The sequence below is a fragment of the Salvia splendens genome, chromosome 8 (assembly GCF_004379255.2).
Source record: "Salvia splendens isolate huo1 chromosome 8, SspV2, whole genome shotgun sequence".
NCBI classification, from domain to species: Eukaryota; Viridiplantae; Streptophyta; class Magnoliopsida; order Lamiales; family Lamiaceae; genus Salvia; species Salvia splendens.
The window spans coordinates 7,798,360-7,815,520 of record NC_056039.1 but is presented as its reverse complement, the minus strand read 5'-3'; the positions used below and the strand labels follow the sequence as shown (position 1 = coordinate 7,815,520).

General features: G+C 40.9%; 1 protein-coding gene across 3 annotated transcripts; it reads right to left on the bottom strand.

The window, feature by feature from the left end:
- Nucleotides 1-12,514: 12,514 nt before the first annotated feature.
- On the bottom strand, nt 12,515-16,573 carry LOC121743604. Of its 3 annotated transcripts, none has more exons than XM_042136933.1 (4): nt 16,459-16,573; nt 14,536-15,636; nt 13,769-14,457; nt 12,515-13,695 (listed from the first exon to the last, which is right to left on the bottom strand). In XM_042136933.1, exons 2-4 carry the CDS (start codon nt 15,621-15,623, stop codon nt 12,677-12,679), a joined length of 2,796 nt encoding a protein of 931 aa, XP_041992867.1. In that variant the 5' UTR covers nt 15,624-15,636; nt 16,459-16,573; the 3' UTR covers nt 12,515-12,676. The 3 variants fall into 3 exon arrangements, with proteins under 3 accessions (XP_041992867.1, XP_041992865.1, XP_041992866.1); XM_042136931.1 differs by having other exon boundaries at nt 14,536-15,686; nt 16,191-16,568; XM_042136932.1 differs by having other exon boundaries at nt 16,191-16,568.
- Nucleotides 16,574-17,161: the final 588 nt, after the last annotated feature.

Sequence of the window (17,161 nt, the reverse complement as noted above, 5' to 3'; positions counted from 1 at the left end):
TCGGCATTGCCATGTTCTGAACGACTTGAACTTTTGAGGGGTTTGCCTTGAGTCCGTCCTTTGAAACCCAACAACCCAGAAACTTTCCCGAATCTACCAAAAAGGTACACTTTTGGGGATTAAGTTTGAGGTTGGCTTTCTTGAGCACGTTGAGAGTGGACTTGAGGTTGTGCTCGTACTCCGAAGTACTTTTGCTTTTGACGACTATATCGTCAACATATACTTCGACCTCCTTTCCAATCAGGTGCCGAAAAAGCTTGTCTACCATCCTTTGATAAGTGGCTCCGGCATTCTTTAAACCGAATGGCATCTTTTTATAAGCGAAAATGCCGAAATCAGTAATGAAGGCCGTTTTTGAAGCGTCAATCTCATCCATTAAAACCTGATGGTATCCTTTGTATAGATCAAGAAAACAAAAAATTTCAAAGCCTATCAGAGCTTCTACTTTTTTATCTATGTTCGGAAGGGGATAGCAATCTTTGGGACAGTGCTTATTTAGATCGGTGAAATCTATGCACATCCGCCATCCTCCTTCCTTTTTCTTGATCATGACAGGATTGGCCACCCACGAAGGATACTTCACTTCGAATAACACATCCGCCTTCAATAATTGACGGACTTCGTCATGGATGACTTGACTTCGTTCTGCCGCAAAGAGCCTTTGCTTCTGTTTTATCGGCCGGACCGAAGGATCAATATTTAAACGATGAGTGATTACCTCGGGGGGCACTCCGGTCATGTCCAACGGAGACCATGCAAAGACGTCTTTGTACTCCTTGAGGAGCTGGATGGTTTTTTCCCGAAGTAGAGGCGTTCCCGCGAAGCCGATCTTAACCGTTCTGGATGGATCGTCTTCGTACAGCTGAACTGTCATCGAATTCGGCTCCGGTATGACTTCGGTCATTGCCTCTGACTCCGGCTGCTGTGATTGCTATGCTTGGTGGTGCCGATCTGACTGCTCGGCACTTCTAAGCGCAATTTGCAGACACTCCTTTGCTCTCTTTTGGTCACCTCGGATGACCGCTATCCCTCCTTTAGTAGGGATCTTGATGGTGAGGTGATAAGTGGAGCAAATGGCCCGAACTGTGTTGAGCCAGTCTCTTCCCAGGATGACGTTGTACGGGGACCGAGCTTTCACCACGAAAAACTCAATCATCGTACTGGAGCTAGTAGGCGCTTTCCCCACCGTGATCGGAAGGCTGATAATACCTTCAGGGCGGGTGTCCTCCTGGGCGAAGCTCTTCAGGGGAAGCGGAGCCGGGCTGAGCCGAGCTGGGTCCACTTCTAGTTTGTCGAAGCACTCTTTAAAAAGAATGCTGACTGACGCTCCTGTATCCACAAACACCCTGTGGATCAGTTTGTTTGCCACTCCGGCTTGGATGACAATGGCGTCTTGGTGAGGAGAGATGGCCGGGACGGGATCAGCATCCGAGAACGTAATCACTTCGTCCTGCTTCAGCCTTTTATGCGTTGGCTCTTCTCGATTGGAGCCTCTGCGCTCTGACTTCAGGGACGACTTGGTCTTCCCGGCAGGGAGAGCGTCAATAGTCAGGATTACTCCATCATATTGCGGCTCGTCATCGTCTTCGGGATCCGGCTGCCTTTTCGGATCCTGAGGAGCGCAGTTCGCACCTCTCTGCTTCTTATTCTTCTTTGACTGCTTGCTTTGGTATTTTTTCAATGTCCCTGCCCTCACAAGAACATCGATACCTGCAGCCAAGTTTCTGCACTCCTCGGTATCGTGACCGTGGTCTTGATGGTAGGAGCAGTAGTTATCCTGGGGTCGGCGCGCGGCAGATTTCGTCATCCGCTTTGGCTTTTCGAACAGGTCAGAGTGTAGTTCGAAAATTTCCGCTCTCGGCTTGTTCAGCGGTACGAACTGAGCGAGCGGCTTCTCGGGATTGAGACGGGGTCCCAATCTGTCTTGCACCGGAGTCCTTTGAATCCTTTCAAAAGGAGTTCGGCGAGGATGTCCCTGATCGCCAAAAGGAGTTCGGCGAGGATGTCCCTGATCGCTATGATCGGGCTTCCTCCTGTCTCCTCGGGACGATGAGCTGTCTAACGACCGTTTGCGACGGTCTGCCTCATCGGCCCGGGAGTACTGGTCCGCAATGTCCCACATTTCCTGAGCTGTCTGCGGACCGCACTCAACGAGCTTCCTGTAGAGAGCTCCGGGCAGGATTCCATTTTGGAATGCCGAGATGACAAGCAGATCGTTGAGATCGTCTACTTGCAGGCATTCCTTGTGGAATCTTGTCATAAAGTCGCTGATTTTTTCGTCGCGACCTTGACGAATGGAAAGCAGCTGAGCCGAAGTGATTCGGGCTTCCGCTTTCTGAAAGAACCTCCTGTGGAAGGCATCCATTAGATCTCGGTAAGATCTGATGCTGCCCTGGGGGAGGCTATCGAACCACCTTCTCGCGTTCCCGATGAGCAGCTCGGGAAACAGCTTGCACATGTGGACCTCGTTGAGACCCTGGTTCGCCATGTTATACTGATAGCGCCCCAAGAAATCGTGAGGGTCCACGAGCCCGTCGTAAGTCATCGACGGAGTTCGGTAGTTCTGTGGTAGGGGAGTTCGGGTGATGTCGTCCGAGAACGGAGTCTTCAGTGCTCCGTACACGGCGAATCCGATATCTCGTCGGTATGGAGGAGATTGAGTTCTCCTGTGATTCCGGTACCGAGGAAGAGCAGGAATATGTCGGGGTTGAGGATTCTTCTTCCTGGAAGACACGGCACTACTGCGGTAGTGACTTTCATGTCTGGATGAGGAAGGAGAATCCTCCGCTTTCGTCTTCGGCTCTTGGCTCTTTTGCAGGAAGGCTAAGAACTCATCCTGCTTCTCAGCCAAGAACAGCTTGACAGCCTCATTCAAATCAGGCTGCTGGGAAGACTCAGTGGGACGATTTTTGGAGCGGCCTGTTCCTTCGCCATGAGAACTGGTGGTGGATTTATCCCTAGGCTGTTTTCCAGACCTATGGGATGGATTGGCTTCCTCCTGGTTCTCACGGGCAGGAATACGGGTACTCTGCGATCTGGTATGCATTTTTTGGGTGGAAAAAAATGGATCAAAAATTCGCTTTATCACAAATTTTGTTCTCTGCTTCCCACAGACGGCGCCAGTGATGGATCCGCGAATTTCTGATGTTAGTAAAAGCTGGTAGAGAATGAAAACTACAACACACAGAATTTACGTGGTTCGATTTACTGAAGTAAATCTACGTCCACGGGAAGAAGGGAGGGCAAGATTGTATTGCTTGATCTGGGATTACAGCTTACAACACAGACTTGCTATATGATTTTATCTCTAGAGAGCTTAACCTTCTTCTATCTGATCTAAGTTCTATTTATATCTTGAACTAAGATCGTGGCTTGCATCACCACCCTAAGTCGTGGATGTCGTGTAGGTCATGGCCTAAGATCGTGGATGTAGCGTAGGTCATGGCCTACGATCGTGGCCTGAGTTGACACCACGTGGTAGTGGGTGTGTTGGACATCCTGTATGGGTCCACTAACTCCTTGTTCGGTCGAATACTGAGACCGAACTGCTTTGGTTGCCGATCTGAGAGTAGAGCTTGATGCCGACCTGAGAGCAGAGCTTGATAGGATGGCTTTTACCGAGCTGTAGGCTGAGGCCGAACTCTTTGGTAATGCCGAACTCATACTCCTGCTTTGGTTGCCGATCTGAGAGTAGAGCTTGATGCCGACCTGAGAGCAGAGCTTGATAGGTTGGCTTTTACCGAGCTGTAGGCTGAGGCCGAACTCTTTGGTAATGCCGAACTCATACTCTTCCTTGGGCTTTGGGCTGATGGGCCGTCATTGCTGTTGGGCTTGTTTAGTACGCACCCCATCAGATCGCAATGCTCAAAATAAATCAATTTTAAGTTACAAAAAAGTTATGTGCTTCAATGTTTTCTTTACGAAATTCCACATTAAGTATATATTACTAGATATTTACGAAGAAGAATGACCATTACAAAGTATTTTAGTCTAGGACAGATAGTTTCAATTTTTCAGGACCTAAACGCCTAATTGGTTATATTGCTTATATCTTACATACATTCTAAAATTGGTAGTATAAGTTTTCTTTTTTCACTTTCCGAGTACAAAACCAATTCGATGTTATTGCATATTAGTGTTAATCGTTACTACTTATATTGTAGTTTATTTAAGTAAATTCTTACACATTGCAGTGCGATTAGCTAATTCAACTGCCCATATTTGTTTCTCTAGTAAAAATGTAATTTAAAATTAGACGAAAATCGTGGAATTAAATAATAGTAGTATCATTATTTTAAAATGAAAGTTAAAGATCATCTTTTTATTGATTCGCATTTTGAATAAATGGGTGGGAGCATCAATAATTGATGGACGGATTGAAAGCAAACAAATGAATGAAAAATAATGCGTGGCACCCATTCCAAAATCACTCAAGCCACCTGTCCAAGAGATTAGGTAAAAACATGTAAAGCTAACAATATTATCCTTCAAATGATCATTAGTATCTTTACTTTATAATTGTCGACAATTTCAAATATTTTAAACATGCCTATACAGTAGCAAGATAACATTTTTATTATATATATTTTGTATTTTAGTTTTAATGGAATGGAAGCAATATAATTTTAAACAATTGGAAATTAATTCAAATTCAAATGTCACTCTCGAAAAAGAGGACGCACCAAACCAGACTAAAGGCTCATTTTGGTCCTTAACATATTACGATTTTACGATTTTGGTCCAAAACATTATTTTTTGAATTATTCGGTCCCTCACAAATAAAAACGGGTCACATTTGGTCCGAATTTAACGGGACTGTTAAAATTTGACGGTCAACGGTTGTTTAAGTTATTTTGACTTGGTCGTTTATCTAATATGTCCGATTGGTTTTTTTATTTTGGCCGTGTTTTTAGCCGGTTTTTTGCCGTTTTAAGTTTCCGCCTGCCGGAAACCTTTTTCCGATCATCTTCTTCCTTTGTTTTCCAGCGGTTTCGACCGTCAGTCGTAGGGTCTAGGTGAGTCGTCGCGTCGCTTGTGTTTGCAGGTTCGTTTCTGTGTGTCTGCTCGTGTTTCTGGTGGGTTTGGGTGGTCGCCGTCAACCCGAAGCTTTGCGGCAATGGCGGATCCGCTGCAGAGGCACCTGCCGGAGCCGCTCATGTTCTTTGACAGCGAAACAAATCGTTTTTTTGGGAGGGAGGAGGTTCCTGAACATGTTTGGAAAACATGTTCTTAAAAAATAGAGATAGAGATAATTTGTTCTTAAAAAATAAGAAAAAAATAAATATTCTTATTTAAATTCATAATCTAGTCAAATAACTTAAACAACCTTTGACCGTCAAATTTTAACAGTTCCGTCAAATTCGGACCAAATGTGACCCGTTTTTATTTGTGAGGGACCGAATAGTTCAAAAAATAATGTTTTGGACCAAAATCATAAAATCGCAATATGTTAAGGACCAAAATGAGACTTTAGTCTTATCCAAGACCCGTTTTTATTTGTGAGGGACCAAAATCGTAAAATCATACACAATCACTCTTTTCCAAGTTTGCAAAGCAAACATATATTCTTATACTAAAACATAAAAAAGTAAAAGCAAAAAGATGTTCACTTTAGCATTTTTAAATACTTATCCATATGCTTTAAAAAGGTTCGAGATAATTTTTGTTGTGAGAATCAAATTAAAAATAAAATATGCTACGAGATTGTTGGGAGAATTCTATTCAAGTCTTCTGAGAACATTATTGTTAAATGAAAGTCCCGTATCATTTAAAAGTTTCAAATAATAGCACTTCAAAAATTTGAGCAATTCAATTAAATTGCCTCAAATTTGGTGATGTATTCAAACATAATTTTACCATATAAATAATGCTCCCTCTGTCCCGTTTTAACAGTCCCGGTTATTTTTGCGCACTTGTTTTATAAAAATAATAATAAATAGTTAAAGTGGAGAAATTGTAAAGTAACAGAGAATAATGTAGACTATTCTCTTCATTATTCTCTTTCTTACTTTACCATTTTTCCTCTTTAACTATTTCTTACTATCACTTTTACAAAGCACGTGCATAAAAAAATCTGGGACTGCTAAAGCGGTACTACTCCCTCAGTCCGTGAATAGGAGTTTCGTTTTTCCATTTTAGTCCGTCCGCGAATAGGAGTCTCAGTTCACTTTTACCGTAAATGGTAATAGGGTCCACATTCCACTAACTTATTTTACACACATTTCATTTAAAACTACTCCCTCGTCCCAGTTTAAGAGTAAGATTTAGTTATGGCACGGGTTTTACGAAATTGGTGGAATGTGTAATAAATGAAGTGAAGTAGTGGAAAATGAGACCCTTTTGACTTTTTATATGTTTAGAATTTTATTTTGTTTTATTTATATGAAAGTAATGGCATTTGAGTGTAAATTTGATGATTAATGAGGTTAATTTTTATATCCAAATATGGTAGATTCTAAATGTGACTCTTAAACTGGGACAGGCTTAAATGACAAAATGTGACTCTTAAATTGGGACGGATGGAGTAATATATACAAGTGAGACTCATATTCCATTAACTTTTTTTCATTCACTTTTATTAACATTTGTTAAAATGTGTGTTGTCAAGAAATGAGACTCCTAATGACGGATGGAGGGAATATAAATATTTTTTTTGGAAGGAATAGTACTATAGTTATGTGGTGTAACTCTCACTTTATAGATACGTGGCATATATCAAAAGCTTCAGTACGTGGCATATATCAAAAGCTTCAATAAACTATTTTAGTATCGTACATTTTCTTCCTTCAAAAAAAAGTATCACACATTTTCTTTTATTTTTTTAAAACTCGAGTCGGATCGGTTAGTGATAATCGGACTATATTAGGCTGAATAGTAAAATTAATTTTAACAGCCATCACATGGTGGCATCAACACTGACCTGTCCATTTTTGCAACAAGCTGTCATCCAGAATTAGGCATATTGGCATATTGTGATGTAATTATGTAAATCTTCATTTCAAACTAAAATATTAAAAAAAGAGATTCTTGGCTGATTAAATAAAAACTTTAGGGTATGATGATGATGACCACATGCTTATTTTCAGATCACAAGCTACTGTTGCTCCAACCAATTTTATATCACCTCGTATTATACTGTTTAATAATGAAAAGTTTTGTAGGAGTAGTATATAATTTGTTATCAAGCATATCCAACAGTAGCGGATCCAAGATTTTTGATTCGGGGTACGATAAAGTGTAACAATAATACATAACTTCAAAATCCGTGTGATCTATTCTCTTCTCTTTATTCCGTTTTTAAAATAAAATCTTTGTTTTTAATTTTGCTTAAGAAACTTTATCGTATAGCATAAAAAATTATTATTGAAAAATTTATTTTACTTTTTAAAGAATATATTATTTTTATTAAAAGTTATCTTTTAATTTTTTCAAAAAAATTTCAATTACTTTTATAAACAAAAAAAAAAGACATGCATCCTAACACTTTTTATAAAATTTATATCTCATATTTATATTAAAAATAATTTTTATATATTTATATACTATGATTTGAAATTTATATCAAGGAAAAACACAAATTTAAGGACACAAAGCCATAATAGAGCTACGTGAAAAAAATGTAACTAAGAGTAAAAAATAAAAACACCACTTCAAAATAGATGTATAAAAGAGTGTAAAAATAATGCTGCAAATGAGTGAAAAGAAAATGTACAAAGAGAAAAATAAAAAATAAAAACAAATCCTAAGAGATCTATAAAAGAGTGTGTGGGTAAAATGGGTCTCATCCAAAATCGTGGATGGAAGGGAATCGAACCCTCGTTTCTTGCCCTACAATTGAAGGATCCAACCACTAGACCAATTATAAGGGTGTCCACTATAAGGCGGACACACCCAATAGCCCCGTCCCAGTTTTTGTCCATAGCCCCAATTTTGTTGTTCACAGCCCCAAAATTCTATTTCCGCCACTATAGTGGACACCTCCAATAACCTTCAAATTTTATAATCAATTTTCATTTTAAAATATTTTTAGTTTCAATCAAGTGTAATTTAAATAATCGCAGTGTAAATAACTAGAAAACGAGGTAATTATGGCCGAATATTCGTTGTATTGCAAACCGGTAAAATTATACAACGAATAATTAAAATAAAATACAACTAAAAACTCCGTCACCGTCTACTCGGTGTCGGAGTCGGCTTCCTCGTCGTCTTCTTCTTCTTCTTCTAAAATACAACATAGCCCGACGGAAGTGATGGATTGCTGCCATAGCCCGATTTCTAAGAGTCGGGTGATTCGTCGTCGACTCGGTGCATTTTTAGAGAGTGGTTGTGTAGATAGTGAGTGGATGGATTTTGTGAAAATGGTGAAAAATTGGTGGTGGGGAGTGGTATTTATAGAGGTAAATAAAAAAAAATTCGAAATTGAATCCGCCACGCAGTTGTCCGCCCCCTATGGGCGCCGCGTCTATAGGCGCGGCTAATTCTTCCCAGTCGCGGGCTCAAACCCCGCCTATCCCGCGTCCGCCGCCCCTACCGCCCCCAAATGTTGTCCGCCCGCCCTCCGGACAACTTCCCCACTATAGCCGCCCGCCCTCCGCCCCAACCCGCGGTTGTAGCCGCGGGCTCCCCATAGTGGACACTAAGGCTGGCAATTTTTGACACGACACGATAACACGACACGAACCGGCACGAAAATAATGGGTTTGGGTCGGAGCTTATTGGGTTCGTGTCCTTATCGGGTCGACCCGTTAAGGACACGAAAATTTCGTGTCGTGTTCGTGTCGTGTTCGTGTCGGGTTCGTGTTATCCGTTAACAATACGTGTTCGTGTCGTGTTCGTGTTATCCGTTAACAAATAATATTTTAATATTATTAATTCTTATTATTTTCATTTTTAATAGGATTAACCGTTAACAGGTCGTGTTGTTATCGAGTCGTTATCGTGTCATCTCGTGTACGTGTTGTTATCGTGTCGTGTTGACCCGAATTGGTTCGTGTCGTTAATGAGTTCGTGTCGTGTTCGTGTCGTGTTCGTGTCTGAGGATTTCGTGTCGTGTTCGTGTTCGTGTTTGAGGTTTTCTTAACGGGTCGTGTTCGTGTTTGTTGTTATCGTGTTCGTGTCGTTATCGTGTCGACACGATAACGACCCGACACGCACGATTTGCCACCCCTAGTGGACACTCTAATATAACTCATATATATTAGTTCAATACACTATTAGCACGAAATTTTGGGAGTACACTCGTACCCCCTTGTTCCTTAATAGATCCGCTAGTGATATCCAATGTCGTCAAATACTCAGTATCCAGCCGTAAGTTTTGACTCCCTAAAATTTATAATTCGAACCATCGATGATTTTACATTTTTAAAAATTAAAACGCGTTTATCCTAAATATGGATTCAATTAGTCTCCACTAAAATATAAAGTCAGCTAATTAATACAAAAACCAAATTATGCCCCTCCACTTTGACCATTCCATGGATTTACGATTTACCACCAACACTTTTGGAATTTGAGAAGTCAATAGTTATAATGTAAATATAAGTTGCAATAAACTCAAAAAACGCCCCAAGAAAAGGAAATAGTCGCAATTATTATTCGAGCTTGACACCGAATATTTAGAGTGGAGAATAACTTTCTTGATAAGTCCTTTTTCGTGCATTGATTTAAAGGGTAAAATGTATGCTATTTGATCAGTTTTACGCGGAAAGCGAGTGTTAATTGTGCAGGAATGCTGCTTGACCAAGAGCAGCAAGGCCAAACTGATCATGCTAGCGCAAAAGGCAGAAAAGACTAAAAAGAGTGTGGGTTGATCAAGTTGACGGTTAAGCAGTTAGCCGGGGGACCACTGTGAAACAGAAAGAGGGCATGTATAGCCTATGCGCTGGAAAACGATCCTCAATCAGTTATCCAAGGACCACTGCGAAACAGAAAAGGGAGACACGTATCGACAGATGAGACGCGCAATTCCAGCAAGGACGAAGATTCGCTGCCAAATTTGTTATCACAGCTGGAGGTTGTTACGAAGAGCCTATAAATAGAGGGCGCATCACCATAGCTCGGGACTCTTGTTCTTCGTTTTTTTTATTTCTTCTCCCGTTTATTTTCTTTTATGAGTAGTTTTTAGTTCCGTTTTCCAGTAGAGAGTTAGAATGGTGAGCTAGAGAGTAGAAGGGGGCACGACAGAGAGATTTGGACCGTTCGCCACCGTTTCAGTTCCGACCAAGGACCTCTCGGATTTATAGCTTTCTTCCATTTCAGTTCTAGTTACCTAGTTAACTTTCGTGTTTGTTAAAGTAGTTGAAAACGATCGCTTTTGTTTTGTATTCCGCATTTTCCAAGATCTGTTCTGAGTTCTGTTTTAAATCAAAGTTGTTTGTTTTCGGAAATTTTGTTGACTGTTTGAGCTTAGTTTAGTCTTAAATACATAGATCCAAAGTTTGAGCTTGCATAATGTTGAATGGAAAAGTGTTTCGTAGATTTGTAGCATGTTAAAGTAGCTAAGTCATTTATTTTCAGTCTGTCGCTACCTGATTAGTTTACAGTTTTCTGCATGATATGTTCCTTGATCAAGTAGATAGTTACATTCTGCTTAGTTTAATCCAGTAGTTTAAAACTCTCAACTTAAAGCGTGGCCGCAGCCAAACCATGTTCATTAAACACACACTCAACTCACCAGTTTCTCTGTGGGTTCGACCCCGTACTTGCTGCTTTACCGTAAAAGTAGGTTGCATGTTAGGGAGTTATAAATATTTTTGTGAGAGAGAGAAGCGTCTTGATCAAGTCGCAACGACATTTGTAAACTGATACACCCGGTTGATTATTGTTTCCATATAACTTGATCCGCGCAATTTCCTCTATCACCAATGCATGTGCAATTTCCTCTATCACCAATGCATGTAATAATCTTCAAATATAAAGTACTCCACACAAAAAAAAAAGTAAAATTCGTGTAGGTTGTGTGTCGAATTTTCTGAATCTGATGGCTAAGTTCAACTAACAAGATCGGTAACAATTAAGTAACTTTTGGGTCACTTTTAAGATGAGCTGCGGCTGTCAGGCGTGTTTTTTTAGATGATTTTATAATTTGAAAACTAATGCATCCTTTATAAATAAGAATTATTTGCTTCGAAGAAAATAAAACATATTAGGGGATTTTGTGATGTGTAAAAGATAAGCTTTTTTAGAATAGATTTGCTGGAAACAGAATTGTAGAGAGTATGCAAGTTAAGCAATGTTTACATATTTAGGTTATTGTGGTGAAATAGGTCTGCCTAAACCCCCACCCACATAGGGCGTTTTTTATTAAAAAAAGATTATTATGGTGAAATAATGAAATTATGAATGCAATGTTTTCAAAAGTGTTTTGAGATAAGTGTGCTATTTACGATAATTCTTAGAAGAAAGAATATTAGAAAAAGGAAAATGTTTTGAACCGATTCACAATGTGCACAATCTTATATTTTTATTACTAATTCTTTTTATATTAACCAATAAAATATTCCAGAAATACTAGCTATTTATAGCCCAAGCACTCCTTTTTCAAGGGCTGTTGAACAACTCATTGAATATTGGTGTTCATTATTAGCATTTTGATACTGCCAAAATTGTTTGTGGGACATATTTTGAAGTTAGAAATAGTACATTTAATACATAAACCATAAATAACAAAAAATAAATGTGAAGAGTGAAAATTTTAAAATTGAGTTAAGGCCTCACCTTGCTAGTTAGACAATCCCAATATCTTAATCTTAAAACTTAAAAGTCTTATGTTGCGGTCAACATAACATCCAATATCTTATCATTTATATTAGTAGGAATAGACATTGTGTATGAACTTATACTATCTACATTAATTATTATTTCACTATATTCAACACCAAATCTTAAATATTATAATTAGTTGCGTCCTTAATCCTACTTATAGATGCAGGAAATTAGTTGTGTTATGATTAGCCAATATAGGAAACCAATTAATTTGGCTTGTGCTGCCTTAAGGGTTTTGCTACTCTATATTGGTCAAATAATCATAATAAATTCATAACCGGGTTATTTATGTAGCAAATAAAGAATTTGATAGATGGATTATGATTAATTAATCCCGAATCTGTAACATCAGAAAAATGTTAGTTTTCTAGCGAACTCACATGATAACATTTTCTCATTTTATTTGTGTGAAGATAACTGCTATCTTTGTTTTTGTTAGTTTAATGATCATTATGAATAGTTCTAAAACTAAAAATTAAAGGATCTGGGCTCAAAATATGCTAACTCAATTTACGCGGTCCATTTATGCTAAAAGGAGGCCCAACCAAATTCTAATTTGGTCCTTGATGGCCCAATAGCAAACATATAAACATTTGCATCATTCTCATTTAACTAGACTAGCTACTTTCCACTAAAAAAAAACTCAATTATCAGAAAACATATGATAGCTTGGAAATCATACAGTATATAGTTATGAAAAAGTCACAATGGCATGCAGTATATATATATATATTTTATAGTATTTCTTTCTTTCATCAAATGGGGAACCCAATTAATTGTTTCTGTACAATTGCACACTCCCCCTGCACTGTCCACACAATCTCTGTAAATATATTACTACTACAACAAACAAATTTCATGAATGAAGCAAAAAAGAAAAACGAATGACATTTTATCGATGATCTGCTCCTCATCAGAATCTGGCACAATGTGAAGGCAAACCAGTTTCATGATTCACCATCACCACCTCACTCGCACTGCACTCGAGCACATCCTGCCCCAGCTTCGCCCCCGCGCCCTTCAGCCCCTTCAGAGACAGAGCCTGATTGAACAAGTTCAAAGACGGCAGCTTCGACGCAGGCGGCATCTTCCCATTAGGCAGCAACGCCCTAAAATCCTGCTTCATCAACGGCACCTCAAAATCCGACTTATCATGCTTCACCACGTTGTCCTTGGCGCTTATGTGCGCTCCCGGCTCCATGTGATTGGTGGAGAAGCTCTGCTGATTCGGGAAGTTCGGGTACAGAGTAACATAACCTCTCAAATACATCATGTCAATCAAGAACTTCTTCCATGAGGCCTGCCACCCATTGGTTCTTGATTTTGGGATTTGGACCGGGTTCGCCTTTGCATCCTCGGTGAACCTCATGTTCATGTAGACGTAGAATTCCCTCCATTGCTTTGGCAGGAAGACTGCGCCCCAGCTGCAGGGGAGCTGGTGGAGGTAGGGCGTGTTTGGATGGATGCGTTTGAAGTAGTCTGTGGCATTCCATTTAGGCCTCTCTTTCACCACTTCCACGAGGCGGGGCGTGTAGAGGGAGATGGAGGAGAGCTCGGGGAGGGAGACTTGGGGGTCGTAGTGGTAGGCCAGTAGGGCGTACTTGATCCACAAGTAGAAGTATGGGGAGACCTCTATGTCGTCCTCTAGTAGTAGGCCGAAATCGTCGTCTGAGGAAGGGTACCAGCTCTCGCTCACAGCGCGTATTAGGCCTCCTTGGATGATCCTCCTGCGTAGAACCTTGGGGCCGTGTGGCCAGGGGAACACGTTCACTAGTTTAAGTGTGGCCTCGTCGACTTTGCTGTCCATGTTGAAGTTGATGGCCACCTCGTCGCCTAGGTAGTACGCGTTCTTTATGGAGTTGAGCAGCCGGGCTAGGGATGTGGGCCGGTTTTGTGTGATGATGCTTATTGTCAGCCTCATTTTGTTCCAATCTGTTTCATGTTCAAAATAGGTCAGCAAAGAATGGAAACAGGAAGCCTTAAGAAGGGGTGGGTGTCGGCTTACTAGGCAGTGTCGTGGGGCGGAGATCGGCCATCCAGAGTGCTTTTGAGACCGAGGCTCGTGGCAAGAGCACCAATGTGGAAGTGGTGCCATTCTTATCGAGAGAAGTCGACTCTGTTGCCATCTTGAGCGCATTCTTCACGTTGGAGTCGATGTCCGAGACAGTGATCACGATGCTAGGGTTGTGGATCTTGATCAGCCCCTTGATACTAGCGTACACACCTTGCAACAAGGGGACCTCCGAGTTTGAGAGGCTGCCCGAGATGGCCCCAATCCCGAGATCAAAGATCTTGAACCTCCTCTCCCTGCAGACCGCCTTAGGCCATTTGAGGGCCACGACAGCCTCCTCACAGGGGCAGAAACTGCCCCCGGACAACACAATGTAGGCCTTCTTCCCCACGGTCGTCCTGAACTTCTCAAGCAGAGGGGCGAGCGCCTTCACCTCACCAATGGAGTGGGCGTAGAAGAGTGCATCGATCTTCTGAGGGTACATAGCCGCCCACTGCGTCACATACCCATTGGAGAGAGCCTTCCACCATTGATCATCTCGAACTTGAACAATGTCTTTGAAGATCACAGTAGTCTCAGACACATAGGCCAGCCTGTGCTCACTATCACCCCACGTCTCCTTATCGTTCGGATCCACAGGGACCACGAATGAGCCCGCGTTCCTATACTTCTGTAGCTGGTAACTGCGCACATCCCAAATATCAGACATCATTACTTAAAACAAAACTAAACAAACCACAATACCAAACAAAAACACATACCTCAAGTGGAGATCTTCACCGGTGGCAAAAGTGAAGGGCGTCTCGATGAACAGTGTTTTAATAAGCTCAGCAGATAGAAACCAGGAGCTAGACAGGAAATCAACCTGCACAACTCTGTCAATAGTGATATCATAAGCCGGGTCGGGCAGATACAAGCCGGCCTCCTTTGAGCGGAACTTTCTATAGCTAGGGAAGGTGAAATCCTTCTGCCTAAAAGGCAAGATCCTCCCAATACTGCCTAGAACAGAATTCTTATATTTATCAGTTCCAGCAACATGAGACATGATCTGCAACATCTTCTTCCCGGGGATCATGTCATCATCAAGAATGTAGACTAGGTCCGCCTCCGTCTGCAATGCCATCTGGAACCGGCCATAGTATTTGAAATCATAGGTTGAGCTAATGAAGCTGATCTTCGAATTGTTGTAGCTGTCGACGATTCGTTTCAAGGACTGCTCGTTGGGGCTGCCGAAGGAGAGCACCCAAACATGGTGGAAGGGGAGAGTCTGGTGCAGCAGAGAATCGAGCTGAGCGCAGAGCGTCTTGCGCTTGAAGTGGTTGAGGATAACGGTGACTTTGGGGATGGTGGGGCCGTGCAAGTCCCATTTGGATTTCAACCCCATCAACTCCGGGAGCGTCTCTGTTCCAATGCTCTGCTTTTGGAAGGTTTGCACGTCGTGGTAGAGATCCCTCTTGAACTTGATCATCACCTCGTCGTTGGACTTCTTCTGCACGAAGTCGATCTGCTCGTGCTCGCACACCTCCGAGGGCGGGCCGATCCGAACAACGGGGTCTTGGAAATGGGCGACGGTGTGGGGGGTGGTGACCATGAACTGCTTCCACTGGTGGGCGATTTTAGTGGCCCAGGAGAAGTCGGGCTTGGCGCGGAGATCGACGGCGGGGCTCATGAAGTAGAGGAGGAAGGTGGCGTAGACGGCGAAGGCGAACTGTAGGCATGTCAGCATCGTGACGAGCCGAGATGGAGAGCTCTTTTGCACCTTCAGCTTAGCCCCTTTCCCATTGCCCATGTATTCGCTCAGCATTCCTTCCAAGTAATCACTACTTCTCGCGTTTCTCGACATTCCCATACCACGATTTTCACTAACAGAAATATGCAAACATCAACACAATCTGCAACCTTGTATGCTCAACTTCAAGATTGGCAGAGGAAGGAGGTTTGATTAGCAAAGCAAGTTGGAGAAGGTGCATATATAGGGGAAGGGGTGAGTAAAGTGTGAAGGAAAGGAAAACAAACACCATGAAAAATGCAGCAAAGGGTGGTCACATGGGGTTAGCCACTAAGAAAGCTTAAATTAATCAATGTGAACGACTTCAACACACTTCCTTCACACACACAGGAAATCATTAAGCGCCTAATCACAAAAGCCTCCACCCTCGCCGCGAAAGAAGGCACAATTAACAGATTTTCATATGAAATGAATTCGAGCAACATTAAATGTTGGAGATGGAGATGGAAATGGGGCTAACTCAAACTCTCTTTCTTCGCATTATCATCTCACACACACTACAAAACTAGCTAGGAACCAAATTAAGAATCATAAATATGTCAAAATATCATCACACATTGAAAATACAAGTTAAACCACAAAAAAAAAACAAGCGTTGAAAATAGCAGAGTATCATCGATATATTACCTTGATCGAATCAAAGAATAAAGTAACCATCAAGAAGATTAAGGGGGAAGGGAGAGACGTCGATTGAGCCCTTTTCTTCCTCAACAAATTAACTAAAGCTACCACAGCCAATTAATCTCAGAACATGCAACTAATTATGGAATGCATAATTAAGATTTAAGACACGTAAATGATTTTCAGATTATTTGAGTGAATATTGAAGATTGCTTTCTACGAAACTTATATAGGCAAAGAAAATGGTGGGCTTCAAGGGGTTGACTTTTTGAACCTGTTTTCTTTGTACTAAGCTTGGATGCATTTTGCAGCAATCTCTTATTTTTCTTTGCTAATGGCTTTTGGCCTAAACTTTTTTTTTATGCCCCCCTTTCTTTGGACTGGTTTTGCTTGCATTTGTGGATGATTCAATTCTCCAGGTAATTATTCTAATTAATTTATATTTGTTATTTGGATTGTCACCTGTTTTCTTTCTGCAGGGGTTAGGAGGAGAAGAACATTTTGAAATAAGAGTTAGGTGAATTAGAAATAATTTAATTATGGGGAAAACTGAAATGTTATTGATCTTATATGATTATAATTGGATGGAGTTTCAACTGCAACGTTGAATTAAAAGTTTTAAATTGATTTCTGACTCTTTGAGATGCTTTTAGTGATTTAAGTCAGACTTATTATGTGCATGAAAAAAAAAGAAATGCATGCGAGGCATAACTTTCTAGTTATGGAAATGATTAAGTTTGTTTCATATATTTTTTTAACATATCATTAATGGAATCAGTTAAGAGTTTGTGCATGGATGGAAAAGCTAATTATTTTGAGTGTAGTGAACTCGTTTATTTATTTACTACTGTGGGATCCTACAAGTCAAATTAGGTTGAACAAATTCCAAAATTTTATGAAGTTGAAAAGAAATCCTAATTAATGCGGTATAATTTAATCTAATATAAGTGGGAATTTTGTTTAGGGTCTGAAAGTTT